This window comes from Sorex fumeus, unplaced genomic scaffold (genome assembly GCF_029834395.1).
Source record: "Sorex fumeus unplaced genomic scaffold, SorFum_2.1 ptg000020l, whole genome shotgun sequence".
Taxonomy (NCBI): Eukaryota; Metazoa; Chordata; class Mammalia; order Eulipotyphla; family Soricidae; genus Sorex; species Sorex fumeus.
Window position 1 is genome coordinate 9,129,126 of NW_026606077.1, and position 23,477 is coordinate 9,152,602.

The following is a 23,477-nucleotide window of genomic DNA, read 5'->3' on the forward strand; positions in this document are numbered from 1 at the left end:
TGTGCTCAGGAATTACATCTGGAGAGCGTGGGGGACTACATGGGATGCTGGGGATTGAACCCTAAACCGGCTGCTTGCAAGGCAAGTGCCTTAATGATGTCTCTCTAGTCCTGTTTGTGATTAAAAAAAAAAAAAAAAAGAAGAGCATTCACTCTGCTTGCTCTAAGACTTTAGAAAGCAGAAGGTCAGGCCATAGCTCCAGGTGGGGCACATACCCAGCATGTTCGAGGGCCTGAGTGACAGCTGCACCAATACCCCTCCTGCCCAGCACTGCAATGGGCCCTCAGAGCTCGGCTGGGTAGCCCTTATGAGGAAAAAAAAATTTAGAAAACGGGGCAAGTCCGGGATCAGCTGTAATTATGTGATTGAAAAACAGTTCAGTGATACTGTGTTCATAGGAAGTGGCAGTAGGGAGAGTAACCTCACCTGTGGCCAGAGAGTGAAGTTGCGAGCAAGTGTCCTCAGCTGTTCACACAGTGAGCTCATGTGAGCAGGACCTTGCAGAAACTCTCAGACCTTGGGCCAGATCTTTATCAAGTTTAGCCTTTAACGCTTTGTCAAGTTTAAACTGCTCGGACACTGACACATGCCCATCTACGAATGCTCTTAATAAAAATTCAGTGATTGCTTTAATTTTTTCTTTTATTGACAGTATAGCCAGAGCTAAAGAAAGAACTTACTGGATTCAATCAAATTAATAAATACAATAATTTAACTGTAAAAGGACATAGTTTGCTTGAAAATTTTAGCAGAAAATGCTAAAAGCCAGGGACTCTTGGCATACAATCTACTTGTATATAAGTGAGGACAGCACAGAAGGAAAACTGAATGTTTTAGATGAGGAATTTTCCAGAAAGAAAAGCAAATAGACTGACAGCTCTTTTGAGGAATGAACTCTGAGGAGTGGAACATTAAAAATGAGAAGCAATGAACTGGGTAACCAACCATAGGCAAAGGAAATAGATATTTGGCAACATCACGATTTTTAGTTGCCAAGCTGATACCCTAGAAATGTTAAAAGTGGTGAAGTGTGCCTTTTTCTGTGAGGAGGCACGCTGAGTGCCCTAGGCAGGCAAGGTAAGGATGCTGCTTACAGCGGGCTCTCACCAAGAACCATTAGCCCTTGAGAGCAGGAGACAGACCATGACACGCTGAGAAGAATGAAAAGAAATGGAGTTCCAAAGAGAAGAGAGTAGAATTAAGAACAAGAAGGAAACCCGGAGGCAAGCACTTCTATCTTAACTTTCAGCCTTTACCCATTCTTCATGCCCAGTGAGGCAACCTACATGAGCAGGGTAACAGACCGTGAAATGGAATGACCGACCGACACAGCATGATGATACCAGGAACTGAGGATTTTGATTCTGCTTCCACAGAATGTCTTTTAAACACACAGTCAGGTACAGACATTTAAGTATTCCAGCTTACTATTGATGACAATAGTTTCAGGAGGGGGTATATTGACTACAGATTTGGTAACGACCACCAAAAAAGAGGAAAGAAGAGAGTTTCAAAAATTTGAAAAAAAAAAAAATGGACAGGCTGACACGTTTGCTCCTTTCACTGAAAGGCACAAAGCCTTTGGGCTCACATGGTTTATGTGGTGTTGGATAAGCTCGATAAACATGAAGATAGCAAAGGGTCACTTAAATATCTCTTTTACTACTTTAATCTGCTTAAAATCTCAAATGCTTGTGCTTGCAATAACTTCCTAAAAGCAGAAGTAGTGTTCCCTTTTTATTATCTTAATAAGCATTCATCTCTTTGATATAAATTATTTTCAGTGTGCTAACAGCAGAACTGGTGGCACAAATTGAGATGGTACTTAATTCAGCAAGGTCCCTACAAATCAGTATCTGAGCTTTACGTAAAAATCTTATTTATAAAAAATACAATACCCAATACCAAGTACAGTGAGGATGGATCCTGGTGCTGCAGCGCTCCCTGCCAGGGTCGTGGAGTGGCTTCTGCTACAGTGCTTGCTTAATGGCACGAGTGAAAAGCTGAATAAGGCAAACACTTCGAAGAGGCAGTTTTCTGTAAACTTTTGGGGGTAGGGGGAATTTCCTCTGCGGGGGCAAATGCTAACTAGGGGTGGCTAAGATCAGGTGTGATATTCGGCTGCACCTGCCTGTTCCATTAAGGATGATGACGACTGCTAGGTGAGGTGAGCTCCCTGGTGCTGGGAGACGGCATCACCGAGGCACTCTGCCCACATAGTTCTCACGGCGGCTCGAGCGGGTGCCTCCCCCCACACTCCCTTCCCCAACCTCATGGAGGAAATTACCTCTAGAATCTTCTAAGTGAAAAGATACAAAATAAGCTAAGTCATTGAAAAGTCTTCTTAGCTTAAAGCTCCTTAAGAACCCTAGTCTGATTAAGCAACTCTGTTATGTTAGCGGAGTGTAGCCGGACACAAATGCTTGAACTAGAATATGTAATTCCCACCCACTTGGTACCTAATAGTTTTAAACTGTCATGACACTTGGAAAACAAAGAGATCTTGAGGAATTTTGGCATCTTCTCATGTCCTCACTTGGAACTTTCCAGCTTTCGTAACGTATTTGACTCCTTTAAATGGCTTATATTTCTCCCCATACATGTCCAAGCGGTTTACTTTCAAGCCTGCATCAAAAAAGAAGAGGTAAAAGGTCAATTATTCCCCTAGTCACACCTACCGACACAGTATTTGTTTAAAAATGAGCAATGCAGGTACACTTGCCGCATCTCCGGTTAAGACGTGAACTTTCTTATCTTAGGGCACATTTCCGCATCCTAGGGAAAGGGCCTGCACATCTGGTTTGGGATGTGTACTTTGCTTTAGACACTTTGGAGCAGCTGGTATTCTTTTGAGAACGTATCTTTAGCTCTTTTCCTCCCTCCCTTTACTTCTCAAATTATTTTATACTTAAAAGAACAGAAACCAAGTAGTGAGCAATGCACAGTAAAGTTGTAGACCCTTTGCGGCTCAGTGAGAGCCCGCCCGTGGCGGCACGGTTTCCGGGAGCAAGCCATGTCTTTTAAGAACAGTTCTCATGTCTGCAGCTATGGGTGACTTCTCGGTGCTTTCACGCCGTGAAAGGGAGGAGATGAAGGGAGAAGGGAGGAGACGAAGGGAAGCTCTCCAAAATCACTAGCCTCTGAGCACAGCCGTGTGCCAAAGGGGAACGAGAAGCAGTCCTTTTTCTAGAGACAAACATCAGTTGCCCTCCGTGCTCGGGTAATTGACTTCAGTGACACCCTTAGGAATAGTCAAGCTTGCACGCACCTGAAATAGCGAGCTGCTGGATCTTGAACTGTATGTTGAGGCTTGGGTTCTCTTCTGGCTTGGGTGCTCCGGACTGTAAGTTTACCAGTCCTTTAAGACTTGGGAGCTTTTGGGGAGTAATTTTTCCCACATCCCACGTCAGTATCTTAAAATGACAAAAAAAAAAAAAACAGTCCGAATCAGCTATTAAAGATAGACATTCAAAGATAAAGGTTCAAGGAGACACCACACACTTCCATAGTAAATACAGACAAATGAGGTAAGGATCTCGGAAACAGGACACCTGGGCTGTACAGGGCTTCATCACTCATGAGCTCTGTGTCTTTGCGGTGTGCGGATGAGAAGCAGCATTAGTGGAACACCTACTCTGGATACAGCGCTGCTTACAGGCCCATTTCACGGAGGCTGTGGTGGCGCCTTTTTCCCTCCCTCAGTGCTGGGGGCTGAACCTGGGGCCTTTCACACGCACAGCTAGTGCTTTACCCTCACCTGAGTTTTTATCCTTTATACAAAGGAGGAAATTAAGGCTCAAAGATTAAACAACTTGCTCAAATTCATACAGCAAGATTGGGATTTGAGCAGAGGTTATCTGATTTCTAATTCTTTTTCATTTTATCTTTTTTAAGTTTTTGGGCAAAACTGGGCACTACTCAGGGGTTACTGCTAGGTCTGGCTCTGCACTCAGAAATCTCCTGGCAGTGCTCAGGGAACCATACTGGATGGTGGGGACTGAACCTGGGTTGGCTACATGCAAGACAAGTGCTCCACCCACTATATTATCTCTCCAGGACCAACAAATTTTTTTTCTGATGTACCAGCTTCACTGTTTCCTCTGGGCCTCAGTTTATTTTTCTGATCTAATTGCCACTTTTAAGAGTTTGCTCTGCCGTGCTTTGCTCAGATGGAATGGGTGGTGTGGAAGCTCAGGGACAAGTAAGAGGTGAGGCTGTGATGCGAGGAGTCGGGTGTGAGCACCTGCCTCCCATCACAGCCTGCAGTCTCGTCCCTGCCTCAGGACTGCACTAGTTGCTACTGCAGTCTATGATTTTATTTTTAGAATAGACTTTTACACTTCGCAGGCAATTCAATGACTGCTGTTGGAAATAATCTTGAAAAACCAAACAAGTGCCGACCTGGTTCAATCCCCAGCATCCTATGTGGTCCCCCCAAGACCTCCAGGACTAGTCCCTGCAGATTCAGGAATAAGCCTTGAGCACAACCAGGTGTGGCCCCATAGCAAAAATAAGGAGTGTGTTATAGGCAGCACGTGGAACACCTGTCTTACATATAAACCGCCCAGGTTCAACCGAGAGGAATGGCACATAGTCACCCAAGCACCATGTGACCCCTGACCACTGATGAAGGGATGTGTGTTGAACCCTGAACACCTGAAAATCACAAATATCTTTGTAACTTTGCAATTCATGGTGATTAAAAAAGTATTTAAAAAATTCTGATGTATCAAAAAAAACCCAACAACAACAACAACAACAACAAAACTCCAAGCAGGGGGCCACTCCCATCGGTGGTCAGAGGCCATGTGGTGCAGCAGATCAAACTGGGGTTGTTACGTGAGGCAAACACTTTACCCTGTACTATCTCTTCAGCAACGCAAATCACCCTGTAAGAGTTTCTCTGTAAACCCTTTGCTAACTGCATAGCTGTGCAGGGCAAAGAAGCTGCTTCCCAAACCAGTGAAGACATGAAGATGGAAGAGTAGAAACAAAAATCCTTTATATTAGAAGGAAAAGGAAGTGGTGACTTTTAAATTTTTTTTCTTTAATCATGTTTTTGGGCCACACCTGCTCTAGGCTAACTCCTGGCTCTGCACTCAGGAATCACTCCTGGTGATCCTCAGAAGACCATATGGGGTGCTGGGCTCAGCTGTGTACAAGGCAAGCACCCTATCCACTGTACTATCTCTCCGGTCCCGGGAAAAGATAGGATTTAATACTCAATTTCTCGAGAAAATGTAAAACTGTGTGGGCTACACTAAGTTCTTACTCCACACAGCACTGCTCTGGCCTGGAAAGTGTTACATCATCAGAGTATGCGTCAGTCTGGCGGTGTGCAGGAGAAGGCCACTGTAAGGGGCGGGGCGAGGCACACACTCATCTCCCGGGCAGTGCAGGGGGCAGAGAACATGGCCCACTTCACTCTCACGGTTTGCCAGGCCCTTTACTGAGTTTTTAGGGGCCATTCCTGGGTGGTGCTGTGGGCTGGGGGCACCGCCGGAGCCTCTTGGGGGCAGGAGTCAAACTCTGGGGTCCCACATGCTGAGCTCGTGTTCTGCCCCTGCAGCTACATCCCTGCTGCTCAGAAACTGGTTTTTAGCAAACACTAAGCACTTCTCTCTGGCGTCCACATTCTCAAATCAAAGATTTGCCAAACACCAACTGCAAGAACACTGGCTCACTTGTGACGAGGCGGCTGTACCTTGGTGACTGGGTCAAACGTGTAGCTGCCTTGTGTTGGTGTCAGGTTCATGTTCAGCACGACCTTCGGCATGTGAACCGTCACTGTGATTCCTTCGATAGTTTTCCCCATATTCTGCTTCGGACCGATCGTAACATCAAATCTGCCACAAGAACTGTTCTCCTTAAAGCTGATGCTATGTTTCACATACACGGGTATTGCAACTAGACTGAAAAGAGGAAAACAAAGACACATGTGCACAAGACTGTAGTATGGAATAATTCCAGAAGTGCAAGTTCTGCATCTGTGCCAGGGCCCCGGAATACAGCATGCTGTTGGGTTCCACAGTACTAGGAATCACACAATTTCTCTCTTAAGGATTTTGGCCCCACGTCAAGTGGTGCTGAGGGGCACTTCCTGGCTCCCAACGTGCTCAGGGATCACTCCTAATAGTCCTTGGGAGACCATGTGATATGGAGATTGAGCCAATACCAAATAATGCATGCAGGGCAAGGGTCGTAAGCCCTATACTACCTGGTAACCCACAGGAATTATATATCTTCTAAGCAAAAAGTACACAAATCAAGCTAGACATCTGGAAATTATAATAAACAATTGGGGCAAACAGCCTTAAAGGAATTAGAATCCCACAGAAAGATTATTTAAAATTATAAACTAAATAAAGCAGTTTCTATGTGAAAGAAGAAAAAATTCCTTTGCTTTTACATCCTGTACAATATTATAGAGATTCTTCTGATTTTGTTGGTTTTTTTTTTGGGGGGGGGGGGCGGGGGGAGGTCAACCTTGCAGTGCTGGAGAGTACTCCCAGCTGTGCTCCGAGTACTGTATGCAGTAATAGAATTGAACCTGGGTTGGTCATATGCAAAGCAAGCACCTTAACCTCTGTACAATCGCTTGTCCCTCATTTTCCTGATTTTTTAAAAGGACACACTAGCTATAACACACATCCATAAATAATTTAAACCACAAGCAGAGAAGAGTAGCTGGACGTCTGTTAGCTGGGGAATGACTTGGGGAACTACCTGTTTCCCTCTGCTTGACAGGAAGACAGAAAATAATGTCATGCATTCACAGTTTTGCTTCAGAAATGCATGGTTCCCAGTGCTTTCTTTGAGGCACATAACTTGCCTGTAGACTCATTCACTAGTGCTCTATACTCTTAAGCTAGATATATATTTTCATCAACCCTTCCTGAATTTCCTGGTGAGGCACGGCTAAAGGGAACAATGGTGAATCCCAGTGTCCAACCGAGAGTCTGCCGGGAAAGGTTAGTTCTGCCCAGCACAATGATGTGAGATGGCAGAGGCCGGGCAATGCATCAACATACTTTTGTGAGCTGACACGGTATGATATGAGCCGGAAATTGCCATCTGGAGGAATAAATGACAAAACCCTTTCAGATTCCCAACGTTTGAACCGGATACATGGGTGGAAGCTGACATCATCCAAAAGCCGTGGATTCTGCCAGAAAAACAGAAAATAGTCACAGAGCAAAATGGAGATTATAATTCACTCAGGTATTAAGAGAAACAAGTACGCACCCTAAAAATAAAGAAGTCAGCTAAAGTCCCCACTATGACCATGTCAACATAATCTCGTGTTCTATAGTACTTTGAAGTTTGATGGGGGTTGGGCTTTCCAGCAGTACTCGGGAACCCTGGTGGTGACTCTTGCTGACATTCGGTCAACTGGGCTGGTGGCCTAATGTGAGGTCCTGAAACGTGGTGCTGCTCGAGCCCTGCAGTGCTAGACCACTAGGGTCATCCTGATGGCACCTATGGGACTCCAGGGCCAAGAGATGATTCTTAGGAGGTCATGTGAAGCTCTGGGGGGCAAGGCATGCACCCCAACCCTGCATCTAATTCTGTAATGTAGCTCATGAAAATATTTCCGATACATTACTTTATTTCAATTTCAAAATCTCTATAATGCAAAAATCATACTTGATTGATATCCATTTCATAGACGGAAAAACTGAGGTTCAAAGAACTCCAAGTCAGGGAGATGGCTCAGCGGCTGGAGTGCACTGTGCACGTGCCGGGAGAGACCCCTCAGTCCAGCACTGTGAGTAGCCCAGAGCACTGAGGGGTGTGGCACAAAATCCAAACAAAAACAACTGAAGTCCGGAGAAGTTAATGGCAAAGGCAGCATCAGAACTCAGCAGCTACTGTGCCTGATGCCAGTGATCAATGCTTCTTCAAGTCAGCAAAACAGTAATATGACTCAGACATGCAGAGGCCGGCCAACTAGCACGTCGCTCCCCATTCACTGAGCCAAAGACTTCTCTCATCAACCTGGAGGCTACGGTCATCTTTTCTTTTTCTTCTTAAGGGGGTGGGGGAGGAAGAGAAAGGGAGAGAGAGAGGAGAGAGAGAAGAGACAGAGAGGGGGAAGAGAGAAAGAGAGAGAGGAGAGAGAAGAGACGGAGAGGGGGAAGAGAGAAAGAGGAAGGGAGAGAGGAAAGAAGAGAGGAAGAGAGAATGAGAAAGGGAGGGAGAGAGGGATAAAGGGAGCGAGCGAGAGAGTGCAGTGTACTCAACAGACTGAGTATATGCTTTGCACGCTGGAGGCCCAACTTCGATCCTCAGTCTCACATGCTCCCCTGAGCACTGCCAGAAGTGATCCCGAGTGCAGAGCTGGGAGTCGTCCCTGAGCCCTGCATATGGCCCAAAAACCGAGGACAAAAAATTTTCACTACAATTTAAAAAATTTCAAAATTTATAAGTCTATAAATGTACCTCATGGTGTTTCACTAATTAAAAAAATGATTAAATAAAAAAAATAAAATGAAGAAGAGATAAAAAAAACAAAAAAAAATAAAATACAAACCTAATAAAGATTTCAATGTAAAAAAAAAATTTTTTTAAATTTCTCTCCTTTTTTTTGTTTCTGTGACTTCAGCAGGCAAACACACTTGGCTGTGGTGCTTGCACGCCTTCAGCTGGGGTGCTCTTTGGGGCTCTCACGTTAGTTGTCATTCCTGCACACACCTGGTTGTGGTGCGATGGAAATCACACAATTCACTGCAGCATCAGGGACCTCAAATGGCAGCGTCACCTTAGTATGTGGGTGCAGGGCATGGAACATGAAACTCTGCACCTGCCGAGAAGGTGATCTAAACTGAGCTATCCCTGAGCCTCTTTAAGAAAGTACAAATAAATCTCAGTATTTATGACTTCATTTAGTAGTCCGTACAGAACAGGAGAAAAAGCTTACCATGAAAGAGAGGGAAAGGTCAGGCATTCCGGACAGCTTAATGCAAGCATCTATGACACCCTGAATCTCTGCAAACACTGTAGATCCTGAGAAAGGAGAATGAAAAATGATGACATCAATGGAATGGCCTCTTCACTCCGGCTCTCACTCTACCTGAAATAATGGAGACAGCTCCTTGGGACAGTGCTCAGGGGCCATACCTGGGAATCATAGTCAATGTCAAACACAAACCACCGTCACAGCCCATAGCTGCATACAAGGCAAGTGCTTTAGCCTTGTACTAGCTTTTCCATCCTTTGTGTATCTCTTAACAGGACAGAGGACCTGTTACAATGTTTCAGACATCCTCACTTAGATATACCTAACTCTGGTTGAAACACGGCAATTCTAACAAAAACTTAAATCTTGTCTCAATCTTTCCTTTTTTAAAGTTTATGGGTCACACTTGGCGATGCTCAGGGATCACTCCTGGCAATGCTTGGGGGAATCATATGGGATAACAGGGATGAATCCAGCTTGGGCAAGTGTCCTACCTGTTAAGTCTCTCTAGCCCCTCTGTCCCCCTTTGCTTTTTTTTACAAGGAATTATTTATTTTTATTTAGTCACTGTGTAATTACAAAGTTATTCATGATTGGGTCTCAGACAATGATTCAACACTGTTGCTGAGGGTTAAAGTGATCAGACTCTATCACCTCTCAGCCCACCTCCTCCTCCCGTTGAATGCTTCCCTCCATCAGACGTTGTCCCTTCCCTGTCCTGTCCTCCAGCCCCTCAGGTGGCCTGTTTCCTACTGCAGGCCAGTCCACCTGTTCTTTGTTTCCGTTGTCTTTGGGTATTCTATTCCCATTACACTCCCTTATGCCTTGTAGATGAGGGAGATCGCTCTGTGTCCCTGCTCTCCCTGACTAACTTCACTCAGCCTGATACTCTCCAGGCCCTTCCGTGGAGCAGCAAATTGCATGACTTTATTCTTCTTAGGGTCGAGCAATATGGTGTATACGTAACCATAGCTTCTTCATCCAATCATCTGTTCTTGTCTGTCCCCCTTCTTGTGTTTTTGTTTTTTTTTCTTCTGGTCACACATGGTAGTGCTCAGGAGTCACTCCTGCCTCTGCACTCAGGAATTAACTCCTGGCAGTGCAGGGGTGGACCATATGGGATGCTGGGGGCCAAACCTGGTCCAGCCTCATGCACAGCAAATGCCCTACCCACTCTGGCCCTCCCACCTGTAAGAGTCAACCTTAAAACATAGTTGAGGACTGGAGATATAGTACAGTGGGTAGGGCGTTTGCTTTGCATGTGGCCAACCCAGGTTCAATCGCTGGCACCTTATATGGTTCCCTGAGCAACACCAAGAGTAATTCCTATGCACAGAGCAAGGAGTAAAATCCTGAGCATCACTAGAGTGATCCAAAAACAAAAACAGAAAAAAAAAAATCGATTTTTTTTTTTAAAGGCACCTTCCCCCTACTTTGTTTGGGGAGGTGGGTTGGAGGGGACTTGGACTACACCTGCTCAGGGGCTATTCCTAAGTCTATAATTAGGAATGACTCCTGGTGGTGCTTGGGAAGTCATATGTAGTGCTTGGGATGTAATTTCTCTAACCATTTTTTTTTAATTAAATTATTATGGGCCAGAGAAGTGGTACAGAGATTTTGGTTCTTGCTTGCTTGCTTTGTATGCAGCTGACCCTAAATTGGTCTCCAGTGCCACACTTTATCATAAAATGGTAGCAAAAGTATACAGCATATGGTAAGTAGACAAAAAAGTGTTAAAATAAGTGACAAGAGGGAAAAGTATATTGGGTAATAAGAAACTTAAATCAAGGCAGCATGAGATACAGTCTACTGAAGTTTGAGAGAGCTCACTAATGACTGTGAAAAAACATGTAACTTCCAAACAAAATAAAGATTTAAAGAATCTTAAGAAAATAAATGCCTTTTTGCTAAATCTGGATTGTCAATGGATTTTCATTATCTATTCAGCTAAGTCAGCTGAACTGTTTGTCCCAAATATAAACACACGCACACACACACACAAACGCGCGTGCACACACACACAATTTACCTGATTTATCTATAATTGCATCGATTTCTTCAACGACATCAAAATAGGCTTCATTGTTTGTGTATTTTACCCCTGCCCGGCGCCAGGGGATATTGGACAGCTGACCAGTGGGGAGCGTGTCCCCAACATTACTACTACCTACAAATCAGAAAAGGACAAAGCAAAGTTAACACATAAAATGGTCATTTGAAAATTTACTTAAAAAAAAATAAAAATTTACTCCTTTAATGTTTTGCTTTTCTACATTGGGGCGGTAAATGGTTTTCCAGAATCCTCTGAGACATATTCATACCTACATGATCAGCTTCTAGAAGCCATACGACTCTCTGTCAAAGCAGTTGAATGCATTTATGTATTTTTTGCTTCCTGTGCGGGCTGGAGTGATAGCACAGCGGTAGGGCATTCGCCTTGCACGCAGTGAACATGGCCGACCCAAGTTCGATTCCTCTGCCCCTCTCGGAGAGCCCGGCAAGCTACCGAGAGTATCTCACCCGCTCGGTAGAGCCTGGCAAGCTCCCCGTGGTGTATTCGATATGCCAAACACAGTAACAACAAAGTCTCACGATGGAGAAGTTACTGGGCCCGCTCGAGAAAATCAATAAACAACAGGAGAACAGTGACAGTGTCAGTACTTCCTGTGTGCTTACAGTAACCTAACCTAATTCCAACTGCTCAACAACTGAATCTTAACCTTCTGCCACTGATTAAAAAAAAAAAAGAGGCTGGTCATTTCAAAGCACTTGGCTGATTTAAAAAAAAAAAAACAACAACCCTTTGTGGAGACTATAAAACCCTTTCCTGAGACTATGGAATGATAACCAAGTCTTCTGGTATCCAATTCAAGTTCTACAGGAGATACTGTTAAATCCAGCATCACTCATTACTCATGAGTAACTGGATGAAGAACAAAACCATTCTAATGCTCTTTTACAGTTTTCAAAAAGGCTTTCTCCATTTTAAAGTCAGCACACCCTACAGCATGGTCAAAGCTAAATGGGGAATTACCCAATAAATTGATATACACCTGAAAATAATTCTGATGATCCAAAACATAGAGAACTTAAGCTGTGACTTATCTAAATTTTGGTTAATTTTACATTTCCAATTCAAAAGTAATAGGTATAGACAACAACAAAAGTAAAATGTGGAGAATGTATCACAGTGGCTAAAAGGAATATATCTCCCTATACTAAAATACAATTATCATTACTGTTGTTGTTGGATATTTTTCTTTTTTTCTATTGTGGTGCTGGGAATTGAACCCCCAGGCATCACACATGCAAGACAAGTGCTCGGGCCACTGAGCCATATCTTTGGCTGTCGTATGTCTCTTTGAATAACCCTACATAGGTTGCACTTGTTTTTTCTATTTTAAAAAATTCTGCCTTTTAAAAAATCCTAATTATACTTTAAAATACAGTTGTATACTCATACCATCTATACAGTCGTACAGTTTTGTTGTCTAATTATCGTTGGTGTCTTGTCTCCAATGTACCACTTTCCAGAATATTCTGAAAACATGCCTTAATTATCCTGTTCAAATCCTTCTGTGTTTCCCCACTTTATGATAAAAGCAAAATATTTACTTTGAGAAGCTACATCTGGCAATGCTCAAGGGTTACTCCTGGCTCAGTGCTCAGAGATCACTAACGGCAGGGGATCAAATGCAGGTTGGCTGTGTGCAAGGCACGTGCCCTAAAAGCAAAAATATTTAATCTAGTATTCCAGGATGCCCTTGATTTAATTTTGTTGGGGGGATAGGGGCTTTTTTTGGGTCACACCCGGTGATGCTCAGGGATTACTCATGTCTCAGGAATTAATCCTGGTTTTCTTCAGAGGACCATATGGGGTGCTGGGGACTGAACCAGGGTGGGCTACGTGCAGTCAAACGCCCTATCTGTTACTATCACTCTGGACCCAATTTAACTTTTTTATCTTTCCCTAGTCAATTTAAAAGTAGGTCTGCTTCTGCTAAACTGATCTATCACTATTATAGTATTTTTGCTTTGGGAGCTCAGGCCTTACTCCTTGCTATAGGAGCAGGGATCACCTGGCACTCAGGGATCACTCTTGGCCTCTTGGCAGTTATTTGGGCAACTGTATGTGGTGCTAGGGATCAGTTCTGGGTTAGCCATGTGCAAGGCAAGCACCCGACGTGCTGTATGATCGCTCCAGCTCCCAAACTGATGTTTGTTTCTGGGCCACACCCAGTGATGCTAAAGGGTGACTCTTGGCTCTGCATTCACCACTATAGCAACATGATACCTGCTTCACATCACTAACATGCTATCTTAAGTGTTAAAATGACTGTCTGGAAACAGGATAACTGCTCTCATAAGTAGCCGCATCATAGTTTGTCTATTGGCTTCTTTTAATTTTTTTGTATTTTATTGATTCATATTGACATAATATTGTAAGATATATGATTTGATACAGTATTTACTGAAAAAATGTCAACAGCATTATCACTATGATAGCTTCTTTTGGATAACTGGGATAATTATTCTTAACTATCATTTAGTGTTAAAAAATATTAATAACATTGTTGTGGTCTTATAGAGACCTGTATTAAAAAGATAATAAAAAAATTCTTTATCACTTAAGACCTGGCCTCTATTAAAAGAAATATATCTGCAACTAAATAGTGTCAGTTGAATGACTTAATTTCAGTCAACTTGGACTAACCCGCAAAACCAAAAGCACAAGTTGCTTAAATGTTTTAATTGCTCAGTTCCTAAGGGTATGTTTACACCTTACCTGTAATCGAGTTCACGACAGAACGTAGAATTGTTGGTGGTTTAATCAGTTCTTTCAGAATGTTGGATTCAGTAGCCAGTGGGAATCCATTGTCTAACATTTCTTCCAGAAGCTCATATACTATGACCACATTATCCTTAATTGCAGCCTCTGAACACTCACCAAAGTAGTCCTAACAAAATGTAGATAATATTTGCACAATGGAAGGCATGAAGAAAGGCTTGCTAAAAACTTTTCTTTTGAAGGATAAACTTATAGTAGCATAATTCACTGTTGAAATCTGAAAAACAAGGTTGGGGAACCCCGCTACACTAGTATACACTATTCCTCTCTATTTTCAGATTAATTGAAATTTTATCATATAATATGCCAGAAACACGCTGAAAGATTAAACCAGAATGTGAACTACATATTTCACTTGCCTGAATAGATACCCCAAAGCACACAGATAAGTTTAAAATTAACCGGTATATTTAGCAAGGCAAGAGAAAATAATACAATGTTAATACTAGAAGATTTCACAACCACTAAAATTCTTGGGACCATACATGTGGAAGGCACTACTGTTTCCTGATGGTATCATTTGTAACGCATATAAAAATGATTCCCAGGGCCAAGAGGTTGTTCTGCTATCTTAAAATAATAATAGATGCAATAATGCATGCTACTGTACCTCTATATAAAAGGAGTTTGTGGGGCCAGTAATGTGGCTTAGTGGCAGAGCACTTGCCTTGCATGTAGAAGGCCCTAGGCTCTATTCCTCAAAACATCAAAGATATATATATATATGTGTATATATATATATATATGCATATATATATACACACACACACACACACACATATGTATATGTATATGGATGATGGTGCTTATGAACTTATTAACTTTGCAACTAAAGACATACTACACATCCAAAGTTGCATAACTAAAAACAATTATCACCATATATCGCATCTTGGTGCTGGAGCGACAGCACAGCGGTAGGGCGTTTGCCTTGCACACAGCCAACATGGCCAACCTGAGTTCGGTTCCTTCACCCCTCTCAGAGAGCCCGGCAAGCTACCGAGAGTATCTCGCCCGCACGGCAGAGCCTGGCAAGCTACCCATGGCGTATTCAATATGCCAAACACAGTAACAACAAAGTCTCCAATGGAGATGTTACTGGGCCCGCTCGAGCAAATTGATGAACAACGGGAGGACCGTGATCCCATCTTGAACTGAACATACAATTTAAGCAGATTTCTAGAAAGACCAACCTGAAAAGTGTCTGCTACCCGATGCAGGAACTCAATCACAAAGAGAGGTGGTACTTCCGTCTGTATGACAGACACAAAGAAGAGCTTATCCCGGTAGATACTGATGAGGTAGTGATGAGGAGTTGAAATGACAGGGGGCACATTTTCGACATCGGCAGCTTTCTCTTGCGCTTCAAAGAAATAATCACAGACAGACTGGCTCACAACGCTTTTCCAGTGCTTCTCCAGAAATATGTCACCGGAACAGTTTATGAGAAATAGACTGTGAATCATTTTCTGGAAAAAAAAAAGGAAGTTTAAATTTATTATATACCAAAGCTGGGGTGACAGGTGAAGTAGAAAGGCATGCCTTGCAGGTACACAGCTCCTGGGCACTGAATACTCCTCCAACCACCAGATGTAACGCCCACAACAAAAACAAAAATTTATTCTATCAAAAAACATCCTTGCATCAAGGTGATAAAGACAAGATAAACGGCTATAGACCAGTATCACTGTAAAAACAGAGATGCAAAGGGGCCAAGGAGATGGCTCAGTGGTCAAGCTTCAGATTTACCAGTCTAAGCCCTAGCACCTCCTGCCTGACACCACTCTGCCCCCCCAGCATCTCTGGCAGGTCACCAGCAGCACTGCACTGGCATGTGCAGGTACTGAATCACAATGCAGTTAGTTAAATGTCCCCAGCAGTAGCCCCTGAGCACCGAGTGAGAGTTCCCCCCAAATCAAACAATACAGATGTAAAAATTCTCAATGAAATATGAATGGAATCCAACAGTATGTAAAAAAAGACAATATACCCTGACCAAATGGGATTATTCCAAGAATATAAGTTTGGTTAATATATATACAGATCAACCAGTATATTTATAAAAGGCAAAAACACACATAGTCATTTCAAATGGTACAGAAAAAAATATTTGATAACAACTACAACCTGTTTTTGCTAAAATCACTTAAGTCAAGGATGTGGCAGAGCACATGCCTTGTATGTGTGAGACCCTGGTGGGATTCTGGGCACCACAAACCAACCAGAAGCACTTGGGGCTGGAGAGAGAGCACAGGAGGTGAGGCACCTCTGCATTAGGCTGATCCTGACTGAGCACTGCCTGATATGGCCTAAACACAGAACAAGAACCAAAAACAAACCACGGCCAGGGAGACAGCTCAAAGTGTTGCATTCAGGAGCCCTGGACTCGATCCCTGACACCTCATCATCCCTCAAGCACTGTTAGGAGGTTCTTCTCACACTCTCCCAAGCCCCACACACAAACACTGAAGCTAGGAATAGAAACCTCAAATTGGTAAGCAATATCCTTTATAGGGGCCGAGCCACAGTAGAGCGGGAGGGCGCCTGTCCGGCACGTGGTTGACCCAGGATCAATTCTCGGAACCCCATATGGTCCCTTAAATTATTCCTGAGCACAGAGCCAGGAGGAAGCCCTGAGCACCGCCAGGTGTAGTCCCAAACAAAAAACAAGAAAAAGAGAAATCTCATAGTTAATATCATACTTAATGGTGAAAACCAAAAGCTTTCCTGTCAATCAGAGAACAAATTATGATGTTCACTCTCACAACTTATATTAAAATGCAGGTTTTTTTTTCTTTTTGGGTCACATTAAAAATGCACAGGGGTTACTCCCGGTGGTGCTCAGAGGACCATATGGGATGCTGGGAATCAAACCCAGGTTCGCCGTGTGTGAAGCTAACACCCTATCTGCTGTGTTATCGCTCTAGACCCTGAACTGTATGTTTAATATGGCTCTTGCTAGGGCAATTAGGCAAAAAGTAAAATAAAACCTTCCAAAAAAAAGAAATCAAAGCACCTCTATTTCCTGATGATACAATCATATATAGAAAATCTCAAGAATATACAGAGAGACACAGACAGACACATACACAAAGACATACACAGCCAGATACTGTAGCACTATTCTCCCGTTGTTCATAGAGTTGCTGGAGGGGGCCCAGTACTGTCTCCATTGTGAGACTTGTGGTTACTGTGTTTGGCATATCAAATACCTCATGGGGAGCTTGCCAGGCTTTGCCCTGCGGGCGAGACCCTTGATAGCTTGCTGGGCTCTCCGAGAGGGGCGGAGGAATCGATTCTGGGTCAGCCGTGTAGACTGCCTTATTAGGCAAAAGCCCTACCGATGTGCTATCGCTCCAGCTCATGTTGGTGGTATAGTGGTGAGCATATTTCTACACATTAGAAATTTAATTGAGAATTAAATGTACAAGAGCACCCAATGATTGAAATTCTCAGACATGTATTGAATATTATAGAACATCACTGAAAGAAATTGAAAAGATCTAAAAATAATATGAAGAAATTCCATGTTTATGGATTGGAAAATAATATGAAGATGGCAATTCTTCCCAAATCAACTTACAGATTCAATGCAACTGCTATGAAAACGCCAGCTGTCAGTTTGTCATACTACACATGTATGTAAACTCAAGACTGGTCTTAAAAGTCACATGAAATAAAAGAGACGGAAACAATCTTAAAAGAAATTTTTTTTTCTTTTCCTGCCAGGAGGTAGCTCAGTTACAGAGCACATACATTGAATGTGTGAAGCCCTGGTTCTATCCCCAAAGAAGACCATGAAAGTATCAGAAGAGTTAGCTGCCTAAGATAACACAGTTCACAGCAGAGTTAGGATTCAGACCCAGAGTCAGCTGAATTCTGAACTTGTTTTCTTACCTTCCTCAGAGGAACGAATCATAGCCACATACTCTTAACTGTCCAATAGGATATCCCACAATAATGAATATCTTCTGTATATGCTGTCTAATACAGTAGCCTCCAGACACCTGTGGCTACCGAGCACCAGAAATACGACTCACGCAACTGATGTACTTAGGTATTCATCATAATAAATTTAAGTTAAATAGCCACATGTAGCGTGCAGGGAGAGAGCGCTCAAGTGGAAGAGCATAAACCTAGCATGTGGAATGCGCTGAATTTGCTCCTTAGCACCCCACGGCACTGAGCGCCGCTGAGTGTGGTTCTGGCGGCCACACTGCTGGGCTGGATCACTGCAGCTAGATCTGCACCTGAGCAGGGCTCCCTCAGGAGTGTCCTGGACTCCACCCTCGTCGGATATGGCTCCTACTTAAAACAAAAAAAAAATGAGGCCTGCCTGAGAGATAATTCAGTGGGCAGGTGTGTGAACTCAAAAAAGAACAGCACAGCGGCGGTGGCTCTCTCTCTCCCGCTGCTCGCGTTCGGTAGCCTCACCCTGCTTCCCCCACCCCGGGGAGGTTGATGGTGATGGGCAGGCGAAGGAAGGAAACGAGGGCCAGGCTGGTTGGTCTTAGTTGCAGCTTATTCCAATCCTCTCTCCATCCACTCCGGTCTCTCTCCTCTGCCTCCCTGCTTCTTCCTCCCCCATGCTACTTCATTCTCCTTCTCGATCTCCCTTCATCTTCTTTCTCTGGAGTCTTGATTCTGATCCTCATCTCCCAGCCCACTCTTACAGTCTAGTTAAATCCCAAAGCATGAGGGGTTGGGGTAACAATTACACATAGGTGTAGTCACAATCAATAGGGGTAGAATTCTTTCCCTGGGGGAAAGCCGCTTCTAGGACAGATACTCTCTCAGCAGGACGACCCATCCTAGAGCGGAATCCCATGGGTGCGTTTCTCCTCTCCTTTATATACATAATATAAATCATTTTGTATGGATTCAGTAAGAAATACCTTAAACTTATAGAATTGCCCTCCTAGGGCCATCTCGATCTCAGACTACAGTGCTCAGGCCAGATAGTCTTTCCTACCCCTAGCAGGATCCTAGTCTTGTCGTTACTTTTGGATCATGACAGCATTTGTCCATGATCAAACTCTTAACTTACAGTTAAGAATCAAGGCACTTTGGCCTGGCCCATTGCGATGCCAGAGTAGCTCACCGCTTGCCCTGGGTCCATTCAGTCCCTCGTTGGGACCCTGCTTTTGGGGTGTTAGGAACTAAGGGCAACTGAGGCTTAAGTCCAGAAAGCAGATGCCGGGAGTGAATAATATTCAAAGCCAATTAAATCCTAAGTTACAAAGCATAATGTTAATGGTCTTCCTGTATCTATACAAAAAGGGCATTGCTTTAAAGTAAACTGTTCATAAGGCATAAGGAGAGGAGAAAGGCAATATTTCACTCATACATATAAAATCATAGATTTCTGAGGAATCTGACCTTACAAATTAACAGAGTCTGATTACGGGGAAGGCTGATTAACTGACTGGGGAGGAGAGCATAGGGAAGAATTTACAGATAAACACAATGGAATGGAAGTGCCTCAGGAGCACTGTAATGTGTGTAACAAGATAAACCTAAGCTCCGTGTGGAGAAAGGGAAAAAGGACAAAGTAATGTCATCCTACAGGCAGGGTGCTTGCTTTGTGTGCAGGCAACCTGGGTTCGATTCCTGACACCCCATATGGTCTTCTGAGCTCGGGCCCCGACTGCAGAGCCAGGAGAAATCCCTGAACCCTGCTAAGTGTGTGACCTTCAAACAAACAAAATTAAAATGTAGCCAGTAGTTACCATATTGGACTGGGCAATAAATGGGCTGTTTGAACTTAAAATTTAAGATTTGAGGGCTGGCAGGTAGGTCACTAGCCTTCCACAGAACTGATCTGGGTTTGATCCCTAGCACCCCATATAGTCCCCTGAGGCTGCCAGAAGTAATTTCTGTACTCTGAGCCAGGAGAAAATCCTGAGCACTGCTGACTGTGGCCCAAAAATAAAAAGGAAAGAAAAAAGAAGAGTTAAGAGCTGAAGGATATACTTCTTGTTTAGTAAGAAGCCAAAATGTAGGGTCCCAGAAGACAGTTCAAAGAACTGAAGTGGGTGTCTTGCATGATTGAATTGCTGGCACCAGCATTGCATGTCCCCACCTCCCACCCCAAAGCACCATCAGGGTGGCCCTGGTGGGTGCTGGCACCACTGGACCCAAGAAGCATGGCCTCAGCAGGCCTGAGCACTGAACCATCAGGCCCATACTACTGGAAAGTGCCCATCCTCGGTGCCCCCTACAAAAGCCAAAATCTGCTTCAATAAAATTTTTTTAGAGCAGAAATTATATTTAACAGAGCTGACCAGATTCCCACTCATCTTCTTTAAGCTGGTGAAACATTCCTTCCAGGAAGTTTCCACCGAAGTTGTTTGTGCTGGCAGTGGTTCAAGTCTTAGAAGAATACAGTAAATTAAGCCAGCCATCTGGATTTACTGTTGTTATCCTTACTGTTGAGATGAAAGCCTAACACTTAGAGTTCTCAATTGTGCTTAAGCTTTAAAACCCACCTTAACCTTCTATTAAAAAAAGCTTATTTCTTTTATCCACATTACGACTAAAGGCCCAATGCACATAACAACTAACAAAATCCACATGTGGCAGTGCAAAGGTGCAGGAACTTCTTTCATTATGTTAATAAAATTTCTGGAAAAGTCATCTCATTCCCAGCCACCTCTCCATCTTTTTATGATTAGTGACTTCGAAATTAGAAAGCAGATTTCATGTAGTTTATTATAAAAGCATTTCCAAAACTGTTCCAAGACAGTGGTAGTGCCGCAGAAGGTTGCTTACTTTGCTCGAGGCTGATCTGAGTTTGATCCCTGGCGACCCCATATGGACCCTCAATCAATGCAGGAGTGATTCCTGAGTACAAAGCAGGAAGTAAGCCCTGAGAACAGCCAAATGTGGCCCACTCCCCGAAAAAGGTAGTTTCAATGGTAGTTCAATGGACTCTTAGAAACAATACTGAATATAGTAGACTGAGAAATTAAATACCAAAGAAATGGAAACAGTGAGCAGTAGAGGGTGGTATAGCTTTCAAGAGAATGAACACCAAAAAGTGAACTGGAATAGTTCATAAAGTTAAGGAAGAACATTGAAGATTTTATTTATTTATTTTTGGGACACACCTGGTAGTGCTCAGGGGACCATATGGGTTTCTGGGACTCAAACCTCAGTTAGCTGTGTACAAGACAAATGCCTAGTCCACAGTCCTCTCTCTCCAGTCCCCAAGAAGAATTATTTTTTGGCCAACAGTGCTCAGGGCTTACTCCTGGTGGGCTCAGGGGACCATATGGGATGTCAGGAATTGAACCCGGTTCGCCACATGAAAGGAAAGCACCCTACCCACTGTGCCATCACTCTGGTAGTGGAAGAATATTTTTAAATGCTGAAGGAAAGGTGTTGAGTACAGAGAGGCTGATGATGTAGAAGAGGAAACACAGAGAAAAAGCATCACCGGCCCTAAGCAGAGCAGACGGTGCTTTTCTTCATTCCAAAAAAGGAAACTTGGATTATTTGGTTACAAAAGACAATGACTTCTGGACCAGAGACATAGTACTGCAGGTAAGGCACTTGCCTTCACACAGCTGACCCTGGCCAAAGATACATCATATGATCCCCAAGTCCAGAGCACTGCAGGGCGTGGTTCCAAAACAAACAACAACAACAAAAAGATGATGACATTTATTTTCTGTGTAATGCTGAGGCAGTGGAAATTTCTCTTTTCTACAATCATTTGCGATTCCTGAATTGAGATATCGAGCTGTTTGGTGTGCAAAGAATTTCAATAGTTAAGTTAAATGTTTAGAAATAATGCAAAACTTGGGGTCTGGAGCAATAGCACAGCGGGTAGGGTGTTTGCCTTGCACGCGGCCAACCCGGGTTCGATTCCCAGCATCCCATATGGTCCCCTGAGCACCGCCAGGGGTGATTCCTGAGTGCAGAACCAGGAGTAACCCCTGTGCATCGCCGGGTGTGACCCAAAAAGAAAAAAAAAAAGAAATAATGCAAAACTTTTAGGATCCAGTAAGAAAAGAGCTCACAGCACAGAGAGCCTTCCTATGTGTTAAGTTTCAGGCAATTCTTTATTCACCTCAATTTCTCTTTTTCTAAGGTTGCAACTGAATGTGTCCCGTTATTCCAATATTAATCCTGCCTCTTGAAATCTTTATCCAATCCCTTTCCTTGCTTTCCAGATTTTTGGGGTGAGCCATACCTTGCCATGGTGGGCAAGAAAGTGGCATGCAGTGCTAAGACTGGTTCCGGAGCCCCCACAGGGCATGTGCTGCATCACGTAAGTCACATCCTCTGCACTCATATTTTAATCTTCTACACCCCCAATGCACTTTCTCCCTCAAAACGGAATGTACTTTCTGTTCTTCCAAACAAACCCCAAGCTGCTTAAGAGGCCTTACTAGAACTTTGCTTTGGTCTCCAAATAATTAGTTTACACTTGCAGTCTCTCAGACACTGAGTGTGCTGTTTGTCTGGGGCCACACCCTGCGGTGGCCAGGGGTCACTCCTGTGTTGAGGGAGGGGCTGCGGGAGCCACAGATGGAACGCTCGCCTCCTTGCATGCATGAGTGAGCTCGAGCTCCCAGTAAGGGAATGAGAAAGCAGCTCTCAGGAGGCCCTATGACTTCTGACCCTCAAGTCCAAACCTATTTGCAGACACCTACTTCCTCCTTGCAGCCTTTCACCTCATTCAACTCCCTCTTCACCCAAGCAAACACAGTAATACTTCGACTCCAATGACGGCAAATGACGGACCACCGATTTGGTGGTCCACGTACAGGTTGCTTGAATTCAGCGTCCTTCCCAGACGTCCCCGCCCCCGTCCCTCTGCACGCTCACCCCAGCTCCATGCAACTCCCTTCGCTACAGTGAGGGGTGCGGTGTCAGCGCGGCCCTGCATTCTTAAGCAAGTCGCCCAGGAGCTCCAGGTTCCACCCAAACCCAAGCCGCCACCCGGCCCCTCACTTCCCAGGTCACTGCAGTGCCTCGGTTCCCCGCTGTCCCCCAACCCCCCGTACAAAGCTCCCCTATCCCCGTCCCGGCGCCGCCCCGCCCCCCCAACAGGAAGTCCATTAGGTCAGTTTGGGATTTTGTCCTCCAAAGCGGAAGCCTGGGACTGAGGTGCGAGGAGCTACGTGGGACACTCTGCTCCGAGCCGCAGCGCGGCGAGGGCCCCCGGAGCTCGGGCGTCTCGGGCGCGGGGAGCCCGGCTGCAGGGGCGCCGCCTCCCCGAGGCCCTGCCCGCAAGGAAGCCGCCAAGGCCGGGAGCGACGCGCGGTCTCGGCCCTCGGCGCCGGACACCCCCGGAGCCAGGCTGCAGCCTCGAGCCCCAGCCACCCCGGCCGCGTCCCCAATTTTCCAGCTGTCTCCCGCCCGCACACTCCCCGCCCCTCGCACTCACCCCGACACCTGGGCCCGTCAGTGATTCCGCGCCAGGTCCTCTCCGGACCGAAGCTGAGTCTGCGAGGAGGCCGTGAGGACCCCGCGCCCGGGCTGTCCAGCGGATCGCCTGACTGAGGGCCTCGAAGAAAGAGGCTCAGTCTGGACCATTGGAAAGATTAAATACGAGACAAGACGTTTAATGGAGACAAAGACGCCTCTGGGGGTGTAGGGTCTACGTCTTCCAGCCGACCTAGAATCTAGAAGACGAAGGGGTTTCCTAGCGTCCCACTC

The 23,477-nt window shown here is 44.5% G+C and overlaps 1 protein-coding gene across 1 annotated transcript; it reads right to left on the reverse strand.

The window, feature by feature from the left end:
- Positions 1–641: 641 nt before the first annotated feature.
- AP3M1 (adaptor related protein complex 3 subunit mu 1) lies at positions 642–23,355 on the reverse strand. The gene is made up of 9 exons (XM_056113518.1): positions 23,206–23,355; positions 15,002–15,277; positions 13,746–13,917; positions 10,989–11,126; positions 8,921–9,006; positions 7,032–7,165; positions 5,705–5,912; positions 3,269–3,413; positions 642–2,625 (listed from the first exon to the last, which is right to left on the reverse strand). Exons 2-9 carry the CDS (start codon positions 15,272–15,274, stop codon positions 2,525–2,527), a joined length of 1,257 nt encoding a protein of 418 aa, XP_055969493.1. The 5' UTR covers positions 15,275–15,277; positions 23,206–23,355; the 3' UTR covers positions 642–2,524.
- Between the last annotated feature and the right edge of the window lie 122 nt (positions 23,356–23,477).

What these genes read in the sequence shown, in the direction of transcription:
- AP3M1 (XM_056113518.1), bottom strand. Translation starts at nt 15,274, where the DNA reads ATGATTCACAGTCTATTTCTCATAAACTGTTCCGGTGACATATTTCTG. An exon ending in ACCTTTCCCTCTCTTTCATG is followed by an intron (nt 7,166 to 8,920) that starts GTAAGCTTTTTC and finishes TTTTTCTGGCAG; the next exon opens with AATCCACGGCTTTTGGATGA. An exon ending in CCAGCAGCTCGCTATTTCAG is followed by an intron (nt 2,626 to 3,268) that starts GTGCGTGCAAGC and finishes TTTTTGATGCAG; the next exon opens with GCTTGAAAGTAAACCGCTTG.